The sequence below is a fragment of the Schistocerca gregaria genome, chromosome 4, assembly GCF_023897955.1.
Source record: "Schistocerca gregaria isolate iqSchGreg1 chromosome 4, iqSchGreg1.2, whole genome shotgun sequence".
NCBI lineage: Eukaryota > Metazoa > Arthropoda > Insecta > Orthoptera > Acrididae > Schistocerca > Schistocerca gregaria.
Genome location: NC_064923.1, coordinates 329,573,496 through 329,594,959, shown reverse-complemented (window position 1 = coordinate 329,594,959; position 21,464 = coordinate 329,573,496). Strand labels below are relative to the sequence as shown.

The window sequence follows — 21,464 nt, the reverse complement described above, 5'->3', positions numbered from 1 at the left end:
TCCGGAAGTGAGATCCATTTTCTGTTACAAATGTGTGTGTGAGGCCTTCAATTTGGAAGATTATTGAGAGTACCTTTACTGTAGTCTCTGTGTTCGTAGAGTAGCCGTTTGTGATGTAAGTGGATTTTGAATGTGCATCGATGGCACACAGCCAGTTGGTGTCTAAAAAGCACTCCGTCTTCAGGCCACAAGTGGTCCATCTGGACCGTCCGACCGCCGTATCATCCTCAGTTGAGGGTGCGAATAGGAGGGGCATGTAGTCCGCACACCACTATCCCAGTCGTTATGATGGTTTTCTTTGACCGGTGCCGCTACTATTCGGTCGAGTAGCTCCTCAATTGGCATCATGAAACTGAGTGCACCCCAAAAAATGGCAACAGCACATGGTGGTTGGGTGGTCACCCACCCAAGTGCCGGCCATGCCCGACAGCACAAACTTTGGTGATCTTATGGGAACTGATGTATCGCCGGCAGCAAGGCTATTGCCTGGTGTCTAAAAAGGGGCCTTCAAAATCCAAATCTATTTGTTCCTGCGGCTGTGCGGGTGTTGGCATTGTGAAAAATAGTGTTTAGATGAAGCTGCTTGTGTTGCACATTGTTGCTCTGATTGATGGCCAATCAGTTAACCTGCAACATGTTTGTGTATATCTATCCACTATGAATTGATATTTTATTGGGGATATGTTGTTTGCTGTAGCTGACGAGCCAGCCTGATGTAGGAGTTTAAGGGCAGTGCACCTAGCTGAAAATAAGTGTGGTAATTTAGGGCGGAGGCTGCTGCTCCCTTATATACCAATTACGGAATTTGCTTGTTGCTGAGTTACGAAAAATTTGCTTGGTGCTGCATCTATAGCTTGAACATCTGAAATCACTGAGTTAATATCCATTAGTTGCTCGTACCGAAGAGATTATGGAAGGTGCATGTGTTGCATACATTTAATGAGATACCCATGTCTATTGCATTGTGACGGTCCATCCGGGCAGTCATAACAAGAATGTTTGAAAAAACAGTTCGTGCAAGATGGGAATGCACACCAGTTCCTGAGTCAGGAGACAATGCATGTCGTCCGCTGGTGCTCAGACGCTGCTCACCATTGTCAATGCTGAACTACTGCTGCTGCAACCTCATCTGATCTGCCATAACGACTACCTGGTACTGTAGTTACTGCTGCCCCCATCAGCCTAAGTGTCTGAATGTTGACCTGCTGCTTGATCAACTTTGAATGACTGAGGTTAAGCACCTCTTTCAGAATAGAATTGTCAAATTGCTAGGTGCTCTGCCTGACTTTGTTATTGGGATGCTGCTCTAATAATTGGATCACAGGTCATAACATATCAGTTTTTAGTTTTAGAAATTGTGAAGCCACATTTCTTGCATTACCATTGCAGTTCTGGCACACAGGCGTGGTATGTTCGGCTTGGCTGTTTATGGAATTGGTAGAATTTGGATTCAGAACAAATCGCATGACAATGACGATTACTACGAAGGTAGGCATTTAGCAGATTACCCATTGCTTCAAACGATAGCATGGCAGGTTCGGTTAAGAGAACCAATTTGCATAATAAGTGATAAGTATGCATCTTTGTCAAAGACAGCAAAAGATTTAATGGTGCCAGCATCACTCACCTGAAAGGCGGTGAAATGTTGATGCAATCGCTGTCCGTAAGTGTCCCATCCTCAGAAGGCAGAAACAGTCGTGGTTGAGTAGATTGCCACTTGGATAACAGCTTTGTGAGTAAAGCCTCCTGGCACATTTGCCTCTAGAGTTGATACTGCAGGATCTGATGCAGTAAATGCCTCCATGGCTGAGGCTGTCTGAATCATTGTCTGCTGTTGCAGTGCAAATGTTACTGAGACAACCACTAACGGCAAACACTGGTCGGATCGACTTAGGTGCCAATTGTGTTTTGACTCTCAATATTGTAAAACAATAAACAGTTATATTTGGAAAAGTACAAGTGCAGTACTAAACATTCACGAGCATAATAGTCATATTACAGGGCAGACCAACAGCGTAACAAAGTTATAGCAAATCAAAGTACCATAGCATAGTATGGTAGAATGACAGTAAACAGTGGAAGCAATAAAGTATGTATCTGAGCTGCTGCATCAGCTTTTAATAGGAGTTGTGGTTTGGAGAATTAGCCTGGTGCTAGAATTGTGCTGGCATGCTCATCTTCAGCTGTACATTTGTCAACATATGCTGTGCTGCTCTTGGCGACCAGTCCCACATTGTGCCTCTGGCTGGATTGGCGAGCACCAGGCAGCATGGCGTGTTGACTTTCGCCCAAGGAGTAGCAAATACGTAGTGTGCTGTGTCCCACATTACTGCTTAGTCTCTATCTTATCTTGATCAGACAAGTTATTAAATAAAGTGCAACCTTTTTTTTCATAATGAGACTACAAGCGATTTCCTGTGAACACAATGTCTGCCTGAGGTGTGCTGCTCTACAACTTAAACAAAGTTGACAAAACGTGCAACTTTCATAATATTTCTTCCTTTTCTGTGTTTGACTACTTACCACTGGTGGTGGTTGTGGATGTGTTGAAGGTTACCTTTGGTTGGAGTTTCCAAGATCCTCAGGCTGATGGTAGCATGTTAGCCAATGATTATAGGCATGATTGTGTTTCTTTGTCTGTAAATGTACCTTTTCTTGTACATAAAAAAAAATTGTTGCTGTGAGAGCTACATTTTGGTTTGCAGTGTAGAAAAATCAGCTTCTGACGTGGGGGATGAAAACTTTGCCTGAATGCATATTCTGATTAGAGAGTTGAGCAGTTAGGTCTGATCTCTTTACCATTGGGACCATTGATGGAAGTGGAAAAACAAGTTATTGCAAATTTCTGTTGTCAACAGATCAGTGACTATTGTTATCTTAGTTGAATCACCTTTTTAGTAACTGAGCTCCTTGGCATTAGAGTTTGTATAGAATTCACACCTACAGCTGCTGCTCCAGTCTTTGCAGTTATGTTAAGTGGATGGCATATGATCACCACAGTGGTTTCATAAATGCTAAACTCAGCATTTGAAACCAGAGCTGCTAATATTAATTGGACGTTCCGTCTAAGTAGTCTGCGTAAGGCTGTGTGCTTATTGTTCTATTACCCCCAAGGAAGATGTTTCATCATATGGCAGATGGCATGCTTATCTGTCAATGTGATAATGATTAAAAATATGAAGTTTGGAATGTACAGGATGCACAATTATGATTAAAGAAAAGAACTGGAAAATGTTACTGTGGGCTGAATGTGCTCATTACACTCACAATCACATTGTGAAGTGCAAAAAAACAAAACAAAAAGTATCAAATTTTAAACACACACTGAAACATATATTTAGTGTAATACGAAGCAATAAAGTCTGCTTGAGAGAGAATGAGGTTTGAAACATAGCTTTTGCTTGTGTGTTTAATGAAACATCCTATGTTCCAGCAAAGGCTCAAGAAGGTGAAGAGGAAGCAGAAGATGAAGAGGATGAAACGGACATTGATCAAGGTGATTATTTTTTGTGCTAACATAACTGGAACATTTTCCTTTTCATTACATTGAAATATTGTGCGTCTTTTTCAGTAGTTGTTTACCATCTTAAGTTTGAATGAACCACTTATTTAGACTACAATTTATTTATATGAATTGATAATTTATGAGACAATATACTCTACTATATTTATTTGAATTCATAAGTTATGAGACAAAATTTCTTTCCATTAATTACCTTAAAGAGGCAAAATGTGTAATACCACCAATAAATGCATCAACAAATAGAAAAGTAAAAAGGGATACACTACCTAGCTTTTGGAATTAATAGTTCCTTGGTCAGAGAGCTGTGTGGAATGAAAGAACTATTAGTTCTGAAAGCTTGGTAATATGTCTCTTTTTTTTTACTTTTGTGTGTCTATCAGCAGTGCTATAAATATCACTTCCTTGAGAAAAGTAATGGCCAGCAATTGTCTCGTAATTTGTTTTATCAATTGAATTTTCCTTTGATACAATTATGTGTATGCAGGGGCAGGAAAGTTTCTTTATTTTATGTCCAAATTCAGTGTTATTTTCTGGTCATTTCGGTGTTACTTTTTATCTTCTGTTAGATTTGATGTTATATTTATGCCAAATCTGGTGTTATTTTTTGCAATTTCTGTTCTTTTTGTCAATTTTAGTGTTTTTTGTTTGCCAAATTTGGCATTATCTGTGAACTTTTCTGTTTTTTTGCTGATTTTGGTACTATATTTTTCATTTTTCAGTGTTAATTTTCTAAAATGTTGGTGATGGTTTTTATTATTTTCCACCCACACCCCCACCCCTCAATAAATTGAGTTACTTTTGCCAAATTGGGTGCTACGTTTTTGTAATATTCGATGTAAATTTTTGACAGGTTTTGAGTTGCCCCTTTTTTTACACCCCGCCCCATGTTCGGTGCTATTTTTGATGTTATTTCATAGCTGGTTATGCAGGAAATGAATTGTGATTTTAAGATTACAGGAATATGTGACCCTCAGCCAGAAGGAAAAAATGAAGGTAAAAGAGATTTCAACATCATTCAATAACTATCATTTACGAATATTTGTGAACTGTCATCCTCAGGCTTGTTATCTATTTTTAATGCAGTTTTTCTTAAAAATTACCAATTTTGCTTTATTTTGATAAAAGCCACCAACTTTGTGTTATCATTTATCCAAAATTTCTGTCCATGTGTGTATGAACTGATGTTTATTTGTGAAATCAGTTGCCACAATTCAGCATCATTTCTGTATTGCGGAGGAAGAGTTGTTCAATTTCAGATACATTTTTAATTGGGCATTTCCCACAATATTTTCCATTTTATTTGGAGGCTTCACCCAATTTGTGGCATAATTTGAAGCTCTCCAGTTTGTCGTGTGACAAAAACCTCATACATTTAAGCAAAGGCGAGATCCTCAGCAGTGGGATTGACTTCTTGAAATCATCTATACAGTTATATAGGTTACGGTCCCAGGTATCAAACATCTACCATTGAGTGTGGTGGGCACTTGTTTCCAAGTAATAGACAGAGAGTGTTTCAAAGTTTCTCAGGCGGCTCTTTAGCTCTATAAAAGGGAAATTTAATTCACTGTTTCTGCATTGAATGGTTGTGGGTTTGAATCTCATCAGGTGTTTTGAAACTTTTAAAATTTGAAGAAATTGTGTTGATTAAAATGTGACGAATGAATAGTTGTAAAATATGTGTCTAGCCCAATCAGTTGAATAAAAATTACGATTAAAGTCGTTTCAATGAAGATTTAAAAAAAAAATTCAAAGAATCTGTCAAGGTACGAACCCTCAACCTCTTGCACGTGAGTCACAGGACTTGATCTTTAAACTGCGCAGTCAGTCTGTTACAGGTCCATTTTTTAAAGTTGGAGAGTATCAATCAAAAATCAGAATGGTTTCCACTGCCTCCATCCCCTCGTATTTCATCCTCTTCCACTAACTAGTAGCACTTACACCTCCATTAGTTGTTGGATATTTTTCAGTGTTGGTCTTCCTCTACAGTTTTTACTCTCTACAGGTCCCTTTAGCATGATGAAAATTATTCCCTGATACAAGCACGTGTTCTATCATGGCTAACCATTGTTCTTGGGAACGTTCTCCACATATTTGTATCCATCCTGAATCTGCAGATAACCACCTTAATTCTTACTGGTCCACCTAATTTTCAGCATTCTTCTATAGCATTGCATCTCAAGTGCTTAGATGCTTTTCTTCCTAGCTTTTCCTAAGGCCCTGAGTCAATTCCATACACTGCTGCCTTTCAAATGTTCATTCTCAGAAATTTCTTTCACAAATTAAGACCAATGTTTGATACTAGGCAGCTTCTTTTGGCCAGGAATGCCCTCTTTGCCTGTGTGTGTCAGCTCTTTTATGTTGTCCTTGTCTATCATATGTTATCTTGCTTCAGAGGTAGCAGAATTTCTTCATTTCATCCACTTCATTCTCCAATTGTGATGTTAATTTTATCACTAATTTCATTTCTGATACTCTTCACTTTTGTCTACTCCGACTTACTCTCAAGTTCATATTCTGTTCTTAATAGACTGTTCATTTTATTCAGCACATCCTGCAGTTCTTTCGAAGTTCCAGTGAGGATAGTAATGTCATCTGAAAATCTTACGATAATGTGTCCAAAAGTATTCTAATAGAATATAAACATAAGAATTATACCTGAATTTGTAACTGAAGAGAGAGAATGGATATCATTTAATCTGCTATGTACGATCCCTTCCTCTTGCTACTACTGGGAAGTTGTTGTTCGTTTACAGCAGCTCTGTAGGTGTTTAGATACCTTCTTCATATGTGAATAAATAATTCCTTTGTGGTAAATTGTTCCTCTCTAACAATTTCAGTGTCTGATGTTGCAACCTTTTGAGTTGAAATTTGTGTTTTTTAGAGGATACACAGGAAAAACCTCATATTCTGTGCTGTACCAAGAAATTTACTTTTATAGTGTTCTTATTATATTTGTACGAATTGCTATAGAGTAGATTATCATGCCTTGTTGAATAAATACCAAAAATATAATAGATCACATCCAGTGTTGTACTATAAGATGATAATCATGTATTCCTCACATACCTCCTACCCATGAAAATTGAGAGAAAGTAAATTTGCCCCCAATTTTCTCTCTCTCTCTCTCTCTCTCTCTCTCTCTGTGTGCGTGTGTGTGTGTGTGTGTGTGTGTGTGTGTGTGTGTGTGTGTGTGTGTTTGCCAGTCCACATCTGGCGTTTCTTCCTAGATTTTCCTAAGGCCCTGAGTTAATTCCATACAGTGCTGCCTTTCAGATGTACATTCTCAGAAATTTCTTCCACAAATTAAGACCAAGTTTCAAAGCACCATTCAGTAGGTACTCACTCTTTGTGTATTTCTACCACAGAAGATTACATACTCTCCACACACATAATGTAACATATGTTTGTCGATGGCCATTTGAAATCCAATGCAAGAGTCGTACACAAGTTTTGTTGCAAAATTGAATTCCAGACATCTGCAATGGAAACTATGTAGTATATGCTGTTAGTGCCTCCACTTTGATGGCAGATTTTAACATTTTTCATTGCCAATTTTGATGTTACCATTTATCATCTCTTGATTTACATTGTGCGAACTTAAATCTTCTTTTTGTACAACATAGTTGTTTAGCTTCTTTGCTACTTCCTTCATTGTGTACATGGCATTGCACTCTCTCTTTCTGAGGTGGTCCCTGACTTGCATGGAGACAAAACATGTTGCAGGCTCCATTACATACCCTTCAATACATGTTGGTTTCAGTGTTTTTGATTAGCTCTCATTTAATGTGTTTCAGAAATTAAGAGTGTCAAAATCCTTTAAATGTGAGCACAGGGGGTATGAAAGCACATAAGTGAGATTCATGTAGATTGCAAATGCAACAAACACAGAAATGTTTCGGCGAAGTCACTGTTTTTAAATGTTTTATTCATGGCACTTTTTTTGTTTTCAGAAATTTTATCAAGTGATGAGGATGATATAGATGAAGCTCATCAAGAATATCTGGAAAACATCGAAGATAAAGTACATAAAGCTAATTCACCATTCACTATTACTACTAGTATTCAGGTAGTCATGATGATGCTTTTACTAATATTTAAAATTTCAAAGCTGAAGCCTTCTTATAGTTTCATTGTTTTTACTTGTAAAATATTGACCGCTTCAAAATTATTAGCACTAAAATGCATGTTTTAATAAGTAAAAATGTTTTTGTTAAAAAAGTGATCATCCTAACAAGTTACATGGTTGGTTTGTCTGTGTGCATTTTGCATAAGAAAACTTGCACCTGAATTGAGTTCACTACTTGCCTGTTGAGAAGGTTGGCTTATAAGCTCATAATATTATTTATAATCACATAAAATAAATTAAAAAAATGCATCACATCGGTTCTGAGAGTTCCGGAACCTGTACAGAAAATCTGAATAGAGATCAACATTAACATTATTTCCACCCCCTCTTATTGCTCATGAAAACCATACATTGCATGTTGTACCGCCATACAGCGAGACCTTCAGAGTTGGTGGTCCAGATTGCTGTACACACAGATACCTCTAATATCCAGTAACACGTCGTCTTGCATTGATGCAGGCCTGTATTTGTTGTGGCATACTATCCACAAGCACTGTTGGTCAAGATTGTCTCACTCCTCAAAGGCGATTTGGCATAGATCCCTCAGAGTGGTTGGTGGGTCATGTTGTCCATAAACAGCTCTTTTCAATCAATCCCAGACATGTTCGATAGGGTTCATGTCTGGAGAATTTGCTGACCACTGTACTTGAGCGATGTCGTTATCCTGAATGAAGTCATTCACAAGATGTATATGATGGGGGCACGAATTGTCATTCATTAAGTCGAATGCCTCTCAAATATGCTGCCGATATGGTTGCATTATCGATCGAAGGATGGCATTCACGTATCTTACAGCCATTATGTTGCCTTCCGTGACCACCAGCGCTGTATGTCGGCGCCACATAACGCCACCCCCCAAAACATTAGGGATCCTCCACCTTGCTGCACTCGCTGGACAGTGTGTCTAAGGCATTCAGCCTGATCTTGTAGCCTCCAAATATGTCTTCGATGATTGTCTGGTTGAAGGCATATGCGACACTCATCGGTCAAGAGAATGTGATGCGAGTCTTTAGTAGTCCATTTGGCATGTTGTGGGGCCCATCTGTACTGCACTGCATGGTGTCGTGGTTGCAAAGATAGATCTCGCCATCTATGTTGGAAGTGAAATTTCGCATCTTGCAGTCTGTTGTGCACAGTTTGAGTTGTAACGCAACGTCCTGTGGCTGCACAAAAAGCATTATTCAACATGGTGGCATTGCTGTCAGGGTTCCTGCAAGCCATAACCCGTAGGTAGCAGTCATCCACTGCAGTAGTAGCCCTTGGGTGGCCTGAACGAGGCATGTCGCTGACAGTTCCTGTCTGTCTATATCTCCTCCATGTCCGAACATCATCACTTTGGTTCACTCAGAGATGCCTGGACACTTCCATTGTTGATAGCCCTTCATGGCACAAAGTAACAACATGAGCCGTGTACCTCCTTCCTGGTGGAATGACTGGAACTGATTGGCCGTCGGACCCCCTCTGTCTAATACAGGCTGCTCATGCATGGTTGTTTACATCTTTGGACGGCTTTAGTGACATCTCTGAACAGTCAAAGGGACTGTGTCTGTGGTATAATATCCACAGTCAATGTCTTTCTTCCAGAGTTCTGGGAACTGACGTGATGCAAAGCTTTTTTTGATGTGTTTATTTTGACCTAAGTCTTCTTATTGCTGTGTTCATATAACACCTGTGTTCATGTTCTTATAAATTATTTTTCACATTTAACTGCAAAAGCTTGGTTACAAAGTAACTGAAATTTTTGCATGAAATTTCTAACTTCACATAAGCTAAAATATATTAATCATTTGGCTGCTTGATTTCTTTACAGTAATATATGGGTCATACCCTGTTTAGTTACCATGTGTATTTTGTGTTGGACTTTTTTCGCTGATCTTGAAATAGCATATGTGGTTGTGAATGCACAGATGGGATATGGTAGCTAAGACTAACATGTGGTGTGGCTCTAGAACGTATAATTATTCCTAAATCTTGATGTAATTTCACATGATTCCTTTCAATAATTTTGAGCGTGTTGGTGTGTAGTTTTGTAACATCATGAATGATTGGCATTTCACCAGTCCATTTACCCAAGTCTTAAGAATTACTAACTGACAGTAACCTTTGTCATTTTACTTAGATACTGTCATTTCGTTATTTGATATACGCATAGCTGCCTACTCAAAATCACATACAAATTACTGAAGGGGTTAATTCTCAATCTTGTGATGATATGACATATAAAATACCCAGTTGAGAAGTATGATTTAGAAAGACAAAAGAAAGCACTAATAAAGCATTTATGGAATTCAGATTTGAGAGATGGTTCAAATCAGCTGCCTCTTACATATCTGATGGGAGCTAACAATACATAATGAAGAGAAGGCCTTTATGCTGAAATTTGTGATGAAAGTCTGTGTCAGAAGCTAGCCAGTTTACTCAACCTTGCGTGATTGTATTTTTCCAAGATCGTTCCTGGCTCCCATTCTATTCAAATTGTCAGCTACTAATGCCAAGAAAATACAGCATGCAGATGACATTGCTTTAATCTGTCAGAACAAAGATATCATTCTCACCGTATATTCTCAAATGGTGTTACTAGATAGCATGAATAATTTCGCTAATGAAAAAACAAACAGCAGCACTGCAACTTCATAATAAAGAAACATACAAGAGATTGCATTTGTTATTTGGTGGGATAGAAGTGGTTAATAACTGTGATACTAAATATCTTGGGGGACCCTTAAGTGTCAGTGCAAATGCCTCCCACATGTGAGAGTATTAAAATCATGATTATTAACTGTCATTGAATTTGCAATGTGACACAGTCTGAAGCATTCCTAAAAAGAAGTGGAGCTTGTATAATATAAGTTATAGAAATCTGAGTGAAACCTGAAATGATAAAAGTGAGATTTTTTGAGAAAGGTTTAAGTGTATATAGAAAGAATAAACTAATGGGAAATGGAATGGTATATTTTTTGCAGCATAATAACTTACAACCACAGAGTAGAAATTGAAAGTTGATGCAAAATTTTTTTGGGCAAGACTGTATCGGATGTGGACATTAACTTATTGTTGGATCCTTGCCCCCGGTGTGACCGAAAACTGTGGATTAAACCTCAGTTTTCTGGTACGTAAGTTCTCCAGTCATACTGTAATCGTCGAAGGGGACTAAAATTATCCAGCAGTCAGTCGCAATAATAACGATTTTCAGGTACAGCTCCTGGTGGTGAAAGGTCAAGGTCCTGATCTGTCTCTCAGTACCACTCAATTTCAAGGGGCAACTAAACTAAATAGAAAGATGTATATTTTCAGCAAACTGTATAAAGGGGGAATAATTATATCTTAGTGAAGAATTTAAAACATTGAGTTCTGGGCAGGAACATGTAGAAGTACTTCAGCTCAAGTTTAAAAGAACAGTTGATCACGCACTAAATAGATACGTGCTTAGCAGAACAGTTCATGATGGTAGGGATAATCCACAGTACAGTCAGTATAAAGAAACTTTCAAGAAAACAGAGACTACAGAATATTAGATGTTAAACAAAGCGTATAGTGCTTAGATAGAACTGCTAAATTAAACAGTTTTGGCTGTCAAGAGGGCAATATGTGAAGCATTCAGTGACTACTATAGCAGAGTTTTATCGAAAGATCTGTCTCGGAATCTGAAGGTATTCTGCTCATGTCAGTGACTAGTAGCACAAAAGTTAAGTTTCCAGGCAGTCATGGACGAGACAAGAACTAAAAACTGTGGGTAGCAACACAATAGCCAAAATGCTGAACTCACTTTTCAAATGTTCCTTTACAAAGGAAAATGCTGGAATATTGCCTCAATTTAACTCTTGTGCACTGCAAAGAAGAAATAGAATTAGTGTCTGTGATGTTGGAAACCAGATGAAATTGTTAGAATTGACAAAATCTCCAGGGTCCTGGGGAGTTCCTATCATATTCTATGCCAAATTTGTGGCAGTGTTCATCCTCGGCAATTAGAAGAAAATGGCCTACTGGTCACACCTGTATACGAGAAAGGTAAGAGAAGTGATCCACAAAACTTCCATCCAATATCCTTGATGTCTTTTGTTATAGAATCCTAGATCATATTCTGAACTAAAATATGACTGAACTCGAGTACAGTTATGTGAAACCCAACTCGTACTCTTCTCAGAAGACCACCTGTAAACCATGGATCAAGGCAGTCAGAAAGATAAAGTATTTCTTGCCTTTGTAAAAGATTTGGCACAATAACACACATACGCTTATTATTGAAAGTACAGTCATACAAAGCAAATTCCAACTGGATTGAGCATGTATTGATAGGAAGGAAGCAGCATTTTATCTTAGATGGAGAGTTAAGACAGAAAGTTCAGTCAGATATTGGTAAGAATTCAAACTGGTGCAGAGATGGACCACTTTCTTTGAATGTTAAGAATTATTCTCTCCACAAAAAAGGAGAAGCCATTGTATATTTGGAATCCGTCAACTCGTATAGGTACCTGTGTATAAAAATTTACAAGAATAAGAAATGGAATGATCACATAGGTTCATTCATAAAGCAGATGGCAGATTTAATTTTATTAGTAGAGTATTTGGGAAATGCAATGAGTTTACAAAGGAGATTGGGTACAAAAAGCTCATGCAGAATATTATTTGCATGTCAAACACTTGAAGATAGGTCGTGTCTATCTTTCGAATAAGGAATATACTACAGCCCCTTACGGATCACTTCCATAGGGATCACAAAGACAGAATTAACCTAATTACTTTCAGCGCAGAGGCATTTAATGAGTTATTGTTCACACACACTTCACACATGAATGGTACAGGAAAAAGTCCGGTACAGTGGAAGTACTTCTGCCATGATGTTTAGTGTTACCTACACGGAGATGTTTTGTACCATAAGTAAGCCTCTTCCACAAAATATATCCAAATAACTGCGATGCAAAAGCTGATAATCTAAGCAATGCTGCTGTAAATTCACTTATTAAGCTGCTGAGTATATTGCCCTTGCAGGAGAAAAGAGCACCCACAAACATCAGTAGAAGTGATGCGTTGTTGACCGGCACTATTGGAGTTACAGTACTTGTGCAAGAACCCACAAGCGTGCAGCTACATTGTGCCAATTGGACACACGTTGCTAGGACTGCAGTTCAGTAGGTAGGCTGGGGTAAGAGGTTGTTAGGTGGGTTGGGTGGAGAAAAAAAGAGCCAGGATGGAGGTTAGGGTAACAGTGGCTGACATGTCAGAGGGAGGCAGCAGGTGCATGGGATCTCAATGCCACACAAGAGCACCAGAGCCAGTGAGTTTGTGATGATGATGATGATGATGATGTGGGTATGGTAACTGGCAAAGTAACAGAGGAAAGAGAAACTGTTGCGTAGAGGGTGTGGGTGCAGTGGTTTAGTAGAGAGTGAGGCCAGAAGAATTACAGGATTGATGGATGGGTTGCAAGGTTACCATCGATATTTAGCATCTTGGGGTTAGCAGTATGTTCTGCTACTGGGTGGTCAACTCTGCACTGGACTACAGTTTGGTGGTGACTATTCTTTCTGGTGGACTGATGTTCTGTGATCATACTTGTATACATATACACATTCTGCTTTAACTTTACTTACACATACACAGAAGATAGACACATGTGTGAGTGAAGTCATGATAGTCATTACCGCCATTGTGAGACCATCCCCTGTTAAGTCATTCCACATCAGCTCGACCATAAGATTTTGTTAAAATTTTATATGAACATTCGCACTTTTCCCCGTTGAACATTGGTACAGTTGCGGTACCTACAACGTGATTTTGCAGGAACTGTTTTTTAAAACTTTCCGAACTGCGCTAGTTAGAAAGACTGTGGTTTTAACTACCAAAAAAGTGTATTTGATTGTCCAATGCCGGCTCGCAGAGCTAGATACTTTGAAACAAAGTTGGGCGTGAAAATCACAGCACGAAACAAATGCGAACTTTGAACCCTTGTATCTCGTATAGTAAATGCATGCTGAACGTAAAACTTAACACACGATAAGTCGGTATCATAAGAATGTGGTATACAAAATTTCATTCACCTGCTATTTTCTAATAATTAAAAAATTCGTTGAACAGATTGTGATTTTCATGAAAATGTGAAAATAGGGGATATTTGACACTTCTTTTACAAATTATGCTTTCTATAAAGCTTCTAAACCAGTTTCATTTGAAGCAAGGCGTTTTAAGTGCTCCTCCTCCTCCAGAACAGTGGGTTTAATTTCCGACATGGGCCGATGTTAGCCAGAAAAATCACACTGCAAGTAAAGTTTTAACTTGGGTTTCTTATATGTCATTGATTAAGGGCATGATAAACATGAAACGAAGGACACAACTACTTAGTAACATAAGATCTTCCAGTATAGAGTCTCGTTCACATGCCAGTTTCTAAATTTCTACAAAATCAATTCAAACATGACGTTCATAAACGTTACAATAACGGACCACATTCAGTTTCCTTTTAGAAAATCTGTTTTCCATAATTGATTTCAAACTAATCACACCTGGAAAGAGCATGTTTACAGACATCAGAAAATCACATTAGATTTCCAGTGTGCACCAACAAAAACTGAAAGTGACAGACACATTTGGGGAATGCGCTAACAGGCTATATTGTAACACCTTGTTGTCCATGTTTCGATGCATGTGATTTGAATTGTCAATCCCATTGCCATAGAGGCCACATTAATTAACTGTGCAATACCAGCCACAGGGTGGATTTTTTCATCCAGGTTCCCAAGCCTGTAATTTGATTTCTTAATTTAGGTTCCAAAGCTTTGTTGTGGTGCCTGTCTGCTTACAAAGCTGTTTGCTAAGTACCTTATCTCAGATTCTTAAACCTGTGGGAATATCTCATGTAGGCAGCAAGCAACCAGTAATATCAGTTATGATTTTAAACTTATCAACACTACAGTTCACATTTTTCGGCGTTTTTGAGTTGCTCTCTGCAGCTAATTTTCTCTAAATTAATACTCGCAGCCACATCTCGATATTAAACAAACAAGGAACTTGGAAATGAATTGTTGTTCTGCTAACCAGCTAGCATCATGACTTTTGGGACCAATAAAATGAGACCCTGGCCTTGAGGATGCATAAATTTTATTAGTGTATCATTGTGTTTTTTGATAGGTCATTAATGTTGCAATGTTAAGTTTAAAATGAAAATTGATATTACTTTTTGTTTGCTGCCTGTGTGGGATACTCTCATAAATTTAAGAATTGGAAATAATATATTTAACAAATGGCTTTGTAAGTAGACAGGTATCACGGCAAGGCTTTGGAACTTGCGTTAAGAAACCAAATTACAGGCTTGGGGACCTGGCCGAAGAAACCCACCCTGTTGTTGATATTGCACAGCTACTGGTCATGCCCCCCTTATGGTGATGGGGTTGATGATTCATATTCTTCAATGGTTTGTGACGACGACACCATTGACCAGTGCAATATAGTGTGATATTACTTGTCAATTTAAAAATAAAAACAACTTTCAACAAACAGAAGGGCAACAGGTTGCCGCAACATATCCTGTTATTTCATTCCCCTCCAAGTTTCCCATCATTTTCAGGTAATGTTAGTGCACATTGCAAATCAAACTTGGTTTTCTGAATGCTTGAAAACATGCTCTTTCCAATTGTGATTAGTTTGAAATCAGTTATGGAAAAAACATTTTCTAAAAGCAAATTGAATGTCACCTATTTTTGTAGCTTTTACGAAAATAAAGTTTTAAGTGATTTTGTAGAAATTTAGAAAACAGAACATGAATGAGATTGTGTATTGGAAAACCTTATTGTACTAAGTTGTTGTTGTCCACAGTTTCACATTTATCATACATTTAATCAACAAGATATAAGAAGCCAATGTTAAAGTTTTATTCACAGTGTGATTTTTCTGGCTAGTTTGCTTCAATTTACATAGCATTAATAGCACTTGTTGGAAATTAAACCCACTGCTTAGGGGGTGGGGTTAAAACATGTTGTTTTGGATGAACTTTAATAGAAAACAGTACTTGTAAAAGAAGTGTTAAATATACCCTATTTTCACCTTTTCATGAAAACTATCATCTGTTTGAGTTTCTAGAGCATTGGAAAGTAGTAAGTAAATGGAATTTTGCATTCCACATCCTTGTGCTACCGACCTATTGCTTTTTAAGTTTCATGTTCAGCATTTGTTTACCCAATTTGAAAATTTTTATCTTTTTACAAAATCATCAACTTTGTACTTCATTTATTCAGCAGTGGAAAGAGGTACGTTAATAATACTTCATAGCTGAGAACTTTTGGATTGTTAGGTTACTATATGCCAAGTTTCACATTCATCTTCTCTGTTAGTCCTCAAGATATAAAAAACAAAAGTTTGATATTTTTTCTGGCGACTCTTTCGGTGTTTCAGTATAAAATTTTCTGGCTGAATATGACTCGCGAAATTTGTTCAGTATTATTCTTAAGAGATCAGCTAAATTTCTACATGGAGGTCAAATTTCATTTCTTTCAACAAAATGTTGCCTGAGATATGATGGCTTAGTCACCAGAAATTCATGTTTTCTCTGTGCAAAGTTGTGCATGGAGTCAAACAAGTGACTGTATCTTTACCAGTATTGCTGTGAAGAACTGACACGTGTGAAAATTCACATAAAATTTCATTGAAATCCTTTGTGGTTGAGCGGAAAAATGGTCCCAAATTAGTTGTTTTGACATGGAATACGATCTCTGAAGAAAAGCTTTAAAGCTGCAAATTTTTACGAATACTGAGTCCAACAAGAACACATTTCTACTAAAGATCTAAAGCCACTTCCTTTATAGTTGCAAATGGTGAGGAGTCAGTTGTACCTTAACACATCAGTGGGAATATGGGCACATCATGAAGAAATGAGATTATTAATAATATTTTCTAAGTGGCTATGATGCAAACAAGCAGACAAAAAGATGCATTGTTTTGAAGACGTTCCCAGTCCCTAGATTTACAGGTCACAAAGTACTACCATCTTGTTGTCAAATGTAAACATTAATCTGGAAACACTTTGTGCATCTGTATGTTCTGCAGTGCTATACAGTAATAACAAACATATTGTTTGATATCTCAATGATTGCACAAACACTGTCTGGTACTGCAGTGCAAACTTAAATTTGAAAGAAACAAATAAATTTTAGGAGCGAGTTGGGCAATGACGGCCACTCACAGTGTAGAAGCAGTTGCACATAACCTGGAAAACTTAACCATCTTACCGTACAATTCTTATTTTGAAAATGTGTGTGTGTGTGTGTGTGTGTGTGTGTGTGTGTGTGTGTGTGTGTGTGTGAGAGAGAGAGAGAGAGAGAGAGAGAGAGAGAGAGAGAGAGAGAGAGAGAGAGACAGACTTGTAATTCAGTGGATGATTATTCTACCCGAGACTTTGTTCTTGTATGGAATAATCTCTTTTTTAATCATATGCACATTGTTCTTTTTATTTTCAGGATGATGACTCTGACAGTGATGATGAATTTGAAGCAAATGAAGAGACTGCGCTTGAAAGCTACACTACTCCACTTGATGAAGAGAACTGTGATGTAGACGAGTACATTGTTTTTAAGGAAGTAATGCAGAGTAAGTTGTTAACATATCGGGCTTTGAATTCCAAGGTTTTTTTTTCTTCTTCTTCTTCTTCTTCTTCTTCTTCCATGATGATACGCAGATTAGTGGAAAATACACCATTAGAAATAGGGTGTTTGACTGTTCCTGGAAATAGTCTTAAATGGTTAATTATATCATTTTATGCTCATAAGATGTCTTTTTTTTTCTTCTCTAATTTTGGTGTTCTTTTATAAAAACAGAATAATTTGAAAGCCTGCTAAAACACTTCATTAGAGTCATGTTAGCTTATACTAACAAACAGCACAGGCCTTACGTTTGTATTACCTGCATGTTGTACATACTTTATATTTTTCTGCATAAAAGACCTCATTGTCCTACATGTCTTTGTACTGTGGGAGTATGGTGTGATATCTTCACTATCAGCAAAGGTTTCGAAAGAAAGGTAATTGTTGGTAAACAGGGTAGTTGCATTTACCCTCAGTTGTCCATTTCTCAGACTAAGATTAATATGAAACTACATGCAACACGTACCACCATCGAAGCAACTGCTACAATGAGTTCTTACCAATATTGTTTTTATGTTTCGTGTAAAACTTTTTAAAATTTATGACCCCCTCCAGGATTTGAACCCATTAACTTAGTATCCGTAGTAACACACACTATCCGTTCCGCCATAGAGCGCCTGCTTCCTGTTGCACTTCTTCTGTGTACCACGTAAGAACAATTTTATTGTGCTTTGGGTCATATTGCATGACTGATAATAAAGAATCTATCTAGAAGGTATAGACTCATTTACTTGTCCTTGCCCATATCGCTACTCTAAGTGATTGGAGCATAAAGGCAACAATTTCTGTGGGAGTTTCCACTTTCAGCATTTACAAAATTTTTCTATTGGTTCTTAAAAGTTGTAAATGCATTTTCTATCACTAAATAGCTAAACTATTTTCAGAAAAAGTACGTAAAAACCTAGTAACTTCAGCTAATGCTCTAGTAAATCATGTATACTTTTCTCTTACTCCTAGTCTGTGACATTACCAGAGCTTCAGCCAACATCAGAGCATTTTCGATTACATGACCAAATCATTAAATATAATGATTTTTAATCTTCAATTGCATAATAATAAGAGATATTTTGCGAAAATATTGGCCATAAATGTGATTTGAATGTTGTGGTCAATCCAAATAACACCAATCTGAACCATATTTTTAACATATGAAAATAGTGTATTATCTTGATGTAGTAGTATATCCATTAGTAGAAAATGGTATAATTAAATTAAATTACATGTTAGTTGAGATGTTAAAACTTTGTAATTAAGTTTCACCAACCCAGGTTCTTAACATCATATGCACACTGTTACCAGTGGTCCACTACAAAGTGTCAGTAAATTGTTGTATTAAAGAAGTTTGCAGTAATGACATAATTGAGAAAATCATCAGTTGTTAATTGAACTGCTGAGCTCAGCAAGTTATCCGTTTCACTATTGCTGACCACTGCAGGTAAAAATGTATTCTGTCTTTGAGTACTCCACTTTCTCTGTAGACAAGCTTTAACAAGAGGTAGATGGCAATTATTGTGGCAGCGCTTTAGTGCCTCTTGACATGTATCAAGCAGTTCTAGTAAGACTTACTCTGTGCGTCCTGTTAATATTAGATGTCAAATTCTATCTTTCTCAGTTGTGAGAAAAGCCACACAGCATTAGTGCAGAGTTATTTCTGTCCAACTAGTGTAGACTGATAATAGAGTAATGAGCTCAGACATTGAATAACAATGTTGGTGGAGTATATTCATTGAGAAAATTATCTAGATGGAAGTTTATTAGCGAATTTTAGTAGACACAAATATCTCTTTAATTAAGGACACCTTTCTTTTCGGAGTGCAGTGTTAGGTTGTTGCTTGATAACATTAACTAATTTCTTACGGCCAAATGCATCACGGGTTCATCAGTCTTCACTTTTGTCGCTTAAAAATTCAACAGGCCTTCTTAAGAACACTTGAACATTATTTCACAATAGGAATTCTGTCCATCTTCCCGTAGTTTCATTCTGAAAGTTATCATTATGGGTGCATCTATATGTTTACCTCCAAATGAAATAAATCCGTAACTTTTTTATGCTGGTTTCCTTGGCTATTCTTCATGACACACACACTTGTGCATCTAAATGCATATTCTACAAGATACTATAGGGTGCAGGGTGGAGGGTATGTTGTACCACTGCTACCTATTACATTTTCTGTTTCACTTGCAAATGGAGTGAATGAAAAATGACTATCTGTTTGCTACCATATGAGCCCTGATTTCCCTTGTCTTCGCAGCCCTAATGGGAGATGTGTATTGGTGTCAGTAGAATTGTTGGATAGTGAGTCACAATTCCTAGTTCCATAAATTTTCTCAGTAATGTTTCGTGAAAAGAACATGTTCCCTCAAGGAATTCACATTGGAGTTCAGAGCCTTTTCATAATACTCACATGTTGGTTGAACCTTACCATCAATGTAGCATTCATTTCAGTCGCTTCATTGTTTTCTTTGAATGTGAGCTGGAGGAGATTCCAATCACTCAAGCAGTATTCAAGAAGGGGCCACACAAATGTCGTTTATGAGGAGTCTCTTACAGGTCAGCTACATTTTCCTATAATTCTCCCAATAAACTGTGTCCATTCCGCTTCTTACCACAGGCTTTACGTGCTTGTTGCATTTCATGTCTCTTTGCAACATTGCATCTACATATTTGACATTATTGTGTTACCAATGATACTATATTCAAGCATTACACGATTTTTTTTTTCCTACTCATCAGCAGTAACTTACTTTATTAATTATTGTTATTATTATTATTATTATTATTATTATTATTATTATTATTATTTAGAACATGCTGCCGAGAGAGACCCATCTCACTTTCCTACGAGACACTCCTGATAATAGTTCAGTGTGTATATGCCCTAGATCAACTCGAATTTCTTTATTCAGGAAAAACCTGGGTATTTTTCATTGCTTTAGTTTTCAGTTAAATTTTTGTAATTTGGACTGGTAAGAACTGGTACTCTTAACAAAGAGTTTTACTTTAGCCCACTACTGCAGAATAATACTGCAGCAATGAAACATAAACAAGGGAAAGAAAACCAACATAAACTTAGGTTGCAAAGGATATGCACCATTTCCAACAACAAAACACAGTGCTCACAGAAATGTTTGCCAACACCCAAATGTGTCAAGGGCTTTAGGACGAAGACTGTGCAATACTTCATAACAGCAAACTTCTTCCGATGACCGTGACGTCACAATGGTTTACATTAGGTTCATTTGAGCAGTTGCCAATGGGCTCTTGCGCATACGCAGTTGAGTCATGTATGAGCAGTACTTGCTCCCACTTGCAATTACTTGAAGTATGGCTGTTAGCTGTATCAGCAGTAGCAACAAGCAGCCAGACAGTAGTCAGAAAAATTCTTCTGGCAAGACCCAGCTGCCAGATTTGCACATGCACAGAGCAGTCTGTTGCATTGGAGACAGTGGTAATCTCCACATGACCCCTGTTTCTTCTTCATTTACAACTCTCACATCAAATGAAAACAAAACGGATTTCTTTGGCTGAAGGCTAGAAAGTGAATTAAAATACATTGACATGCTGCTAAAATATTTTACTAGTTCTAGTTTCTCGATTTTATATTACTTCCAGGTTTTTGTGAGTAAAGCCTTGCAGAACACTGAAGTTACTTTTGTCGATTTGCTAAAGAAATTTGGATTTTATTAATCTTTTCCACAGAGGCAGTCAATTTATTTGAAACAAAGTGTTTCATTCCACAGTAGTGGCTACTGTCAATTGTTTGCTGAATTGCAAGTGTCCGTTTTTATCTCTGTGTGTGGTGCTATTCAATAATAAAGAACCAAACATGAGACAATATAGTACTGGTACTGCAAGAAAATTTTCAGCCCGAAAACCGCACTGAAAAGCTTAATATCAGGTCGGGGCCTACTTTTTTGTGAGTCTGGACATATGAATGTGCACTTTTAGCCGAATTATGCATTTTAGTCTGGTTTACAAAATTCTGATGCTCTTAGAGTGTCCTCTGATGTTTTGTTCCACTTATGACGTAATGTAGGAACATGTGGGCTTCCTACATCATTGTAGCAGTGCATGTGTAGTAACAGTTTTCTGGCGCTCTCTGACAACTGCTGAAACAAATTCTAACAGGTCGTGGGAAAATATTGTGAATGTTGGTTGATAAATGTTATTTTCAAAGTAAATTTC

At 37.5% G+C, this 21,464-nt stretch overlaps 1 protein-coding gene across 2 annotated transcripts in view; it reads left to right on the top strand.

Moving 5' to 3' along the window:
* LOC126268006 (importin-7) overlaps positions 1-21,464 on the top strand; it is a 144,094-nt gene that overhangs the window by 89,944 nt on the left and 32,686 nt on the right. The window contains exons 19-21 of one of the 2 annotated variants that reach the window (XM_049973391.1): positions 3,434-3,496; positions 7,474-7,589; positions 17,096-17,225. In XM_049973391.1, the coding sequence (XP_049829348.1) occupies positions 3,434-3,496; positions 7,474-7,589; positions 17,096-17,225 (309 nt within the window). The remainder of the gene's footprint in view (positions 1-3,433; positions 3,497-7,473; positions 7,590-17,095; positions 17,226-21,464) is intronic. The other variant, XM_049973392.1, reaches the window with a different exon arrangement.